The 2,669-nt window shown below is 51.6% G+C and overlaps 1 protein-coding gene across 1 annotated transcript in view; it reads right to left on the reverse strand.

Moving 5' to 3' along the window:
* Positions 1-601: 601 nt before the first annotated feature.
* The window catches only part of LOC107106150 (dnaJ homolog subfamily C member 11-like), a 10,887-nt gene continuing 8,819 nt past the window's right edge, over positions 602-2,669 (reverse strand). The window contains exon 4 of the mRNA XM_015406259.1: positions 602-2,344. Within this exon, the coding sequence (XP_015261745.1) occupies positions 2,319-2,344 (26 nt within the window). The 3' untranslated portion in view covers positions 602-2,318. The remainder of the gene's footprint in view (positions 2,345-2,669) is intronic.

Here is a 2,669-nt window from a genome sequence, read left to right on the forward strand (position 1 = left end):
GGGATGGGGAGGCTCTGTGGGAGAGCATCTGCTTGGCATGCAGAAGGTCCCAGGTTCAATCCCTGGCATCTCCAGTGGAAAGGATCTGGCAGCAGGTGATGTGAAAGACCTCTGCCTGAGACCCTGGAGAGCCCCTATCAGTCTGAGCAGACAATACTGGCCTTAATGGACCAATTTCAGCTACAGTGTAAAGCAGCTTCATGTGACGTGCTAAAGAACATCAAAAAACCCTGTTGCTGGTTTCAGTTATGCCTTTGCTAGTAGAATCATCAACACCAGGGAACAAGTGGAGCGAGTGGATGGGCTAGGGAACCCAGACAGCACCTCGTCACCAGACCCTACCCTGTTTTCCCTTGTCTTCTAGTGAAATTCAAGCAAACACGCACATGCCCCACTAGAACAGTTCTGTCCCATCTCCCCAAAGCAGCAGATTAAGCCGTCCTACCTGGATATGAAGACTTGCATTTGGCTCCTTGTCCCGCTCAGGCAATTGTATATCCCCCCCCTCCCCCTTCCTTCCCCCTTTGGCAGAAGTCACAACCGATGTCTGCCAAGTGCATTCCAACCAGAGATTCACTCACGGCTCTACCACAAAGTGGGTCAATTTTATTGTCCTTATTTGTTACAGTAGAAACCAGAGGCTCCGCCCTCAGCAGCACGTCATGCGCTTTGCAAAGTTCCCAGTCGCAGAAGGGGGAGAAGGGAGGGAAGACTGTCATTGCAGAGATGTATGTCCCAGAATAAACCACCAAGCAAGAGGCCCTCGTGCCTTCTTGTGCTTTGCGTGGAGTCCCTCAGAAACCCCCTTTCCAAGCCTGGAGTCGGATTAAAAACGTTGCCCATCTGCTGCCCCCGCTGCTTTCCCAGGGGGATTACTATGGCCATGCAAAGTATTTCTTCTCCCAACAGCTTTAATGGATATTGGGAAAATCCACCTGTAGAACCGGGAACCCCGTGGGGAACGGGAATTTTCACTGCACAACAGGTAGTTAAACAGAAACGAAGGGAAGAGCAGTTGGAGCTGGCTACAGAGGAGATGAAGCTATTTGTCAAATAATCGTGATTCTCAGGATGAAAAAAGCAGGAGGGTGGCAGGCCACGTCTAAGATTCTTTGGAATCTCCTATTGTTTTGCTCAGGGTAAAGGCTATGGCTTATTGAGGGGTCAAGAATGTCGGCCCACGAAAGAGAGACTGGTAAGGACACGGAAGAACAGCAGGGTGGAGAAGTATACCATGAGCGCATCTCGTTCAAGGATTACCAGTTGCTACAGTGCTCATTTTGGTTTAGATGCACCTGCTTTCGGGAAGCTTGTGTAAAAGTAAAAGCAGGTGCTCTGAGGAGGGACCAAGAGCAAGTCTTGTATGCCAGCAGCCTTCGCCACCATTCCTCTTGCACGGAGGCTGCAGAAACAGGTGGGGCAGCTGCTTTAGGTGGCACAACAGCAGCCTCCTGCCCAGAGGAGCAATTAGCACACACAACACACCACAGCATCAGAAGGGGTGGTGGCCCTATTGTGCAGAGGTTTGCTCGTATTTGGCACACTTGTTTTGCAGCCATTTGGCCTCCCCGTTGCCACTCCACCCACCCTTTTCCTAGCTTGACAATCAGGAAGAACACACGTGTGGCTACTGTAATCCAAGGAAGGGCTGTTCTTTCAAAAGGCCTCTGGGACCACGGGCAATCTGACGGGGGTGCTGTTCTTACTGAGCATGTCCCCTCCACTCCCAACTAAGAGTGTGGCCAGGACAGGAGAGCAGTAGAAGCTGTGTTTTGATTTCAGAAGAGATGTGAACACTACACAGTCTTTGCCTCGCTGAGGATACACAGGTTTGCCCCTCCAGGAGCAGGGGGACAGACAGGTGGTGGGCCAAGGCGGGTAATTCCTTTAACCCACCGTATTCTTTGTTTGAAGTAACCCTATTCTCTGAAAGTAACAACTCTTATTTCCATCTCAACTGATAGCCTCCTCCCCCAAAGTCCCCCTGGCTGAAGATAATACGGTCCTGGGCATGGGGGGGAGGGGTTCACCCCCGCACTCCATCCCCCTCCCCACGGACCTGGGGCAAGACAGGAAGCTGTCACGTGCTGGTGGCATCGGCCCAGCAGCACCCGGGTTTTGCTCTCATCAAAAGTCACTTCATCTCATTTGTCCCGTTAACGTAATTGGTGTAAAAAACCCCAGCCTTTCTGTACAGATCATAAAATAAGAGGTGTCTCCAGCGGCCCTGAAGATGTGCTGAATCCGGGGAGGAAGGATGGCACGGTTTCTGTCGACCCCGGCACAGAACCTGGCATCTTCCCTGCTTCGCCGCCAAATTAGCCATCTGTGTCTATCCGATGAGCTGTTGAGAGAGAGAGAGGGAGGGGAGAATGTGTTTAAAAAGGGACTGTAAATAATAACGATGATGATGATGATGATGGAGGAGGAGGTGCTTACAAATTCCTTTAAGAACATAAGAGAAGCCAATGTTGGATCAGGCCAAAGGCCCATCCAGTCCAACACTCTGTTACACAGTGGCCAAAAATACCAGGTGCCATCAGGAGGCCCAGCAGTGGGGCCAGGACATTATAAGCCCTCCCCCTGTTGCCCCCCCCCCCCCCAAGCACCAAGAAGACACCCCTGCCCCAGCCTGTGAGTTCCTATCTATACCTTGTGGCTAGTAGCCA

The sequence above is a fragment of the Gekko japonicus genome, unplaced genomic scaffold (assembly GCF_001447785.1).
Source record: "Gekko japonicus isolate JY-2015 unplaced genomic scaffold, Gekko_japonicus_V1.1 scaffold1383, whole genome shotgun sequence".
In the NCBI taxonomy this organism is placed as follows: domain Eukaryota; kingdom Metazoa; phylum Chordata; class Lepidosauria; order Squamata; family Gekkonidae; genus Gekko; species Gekko japonicus.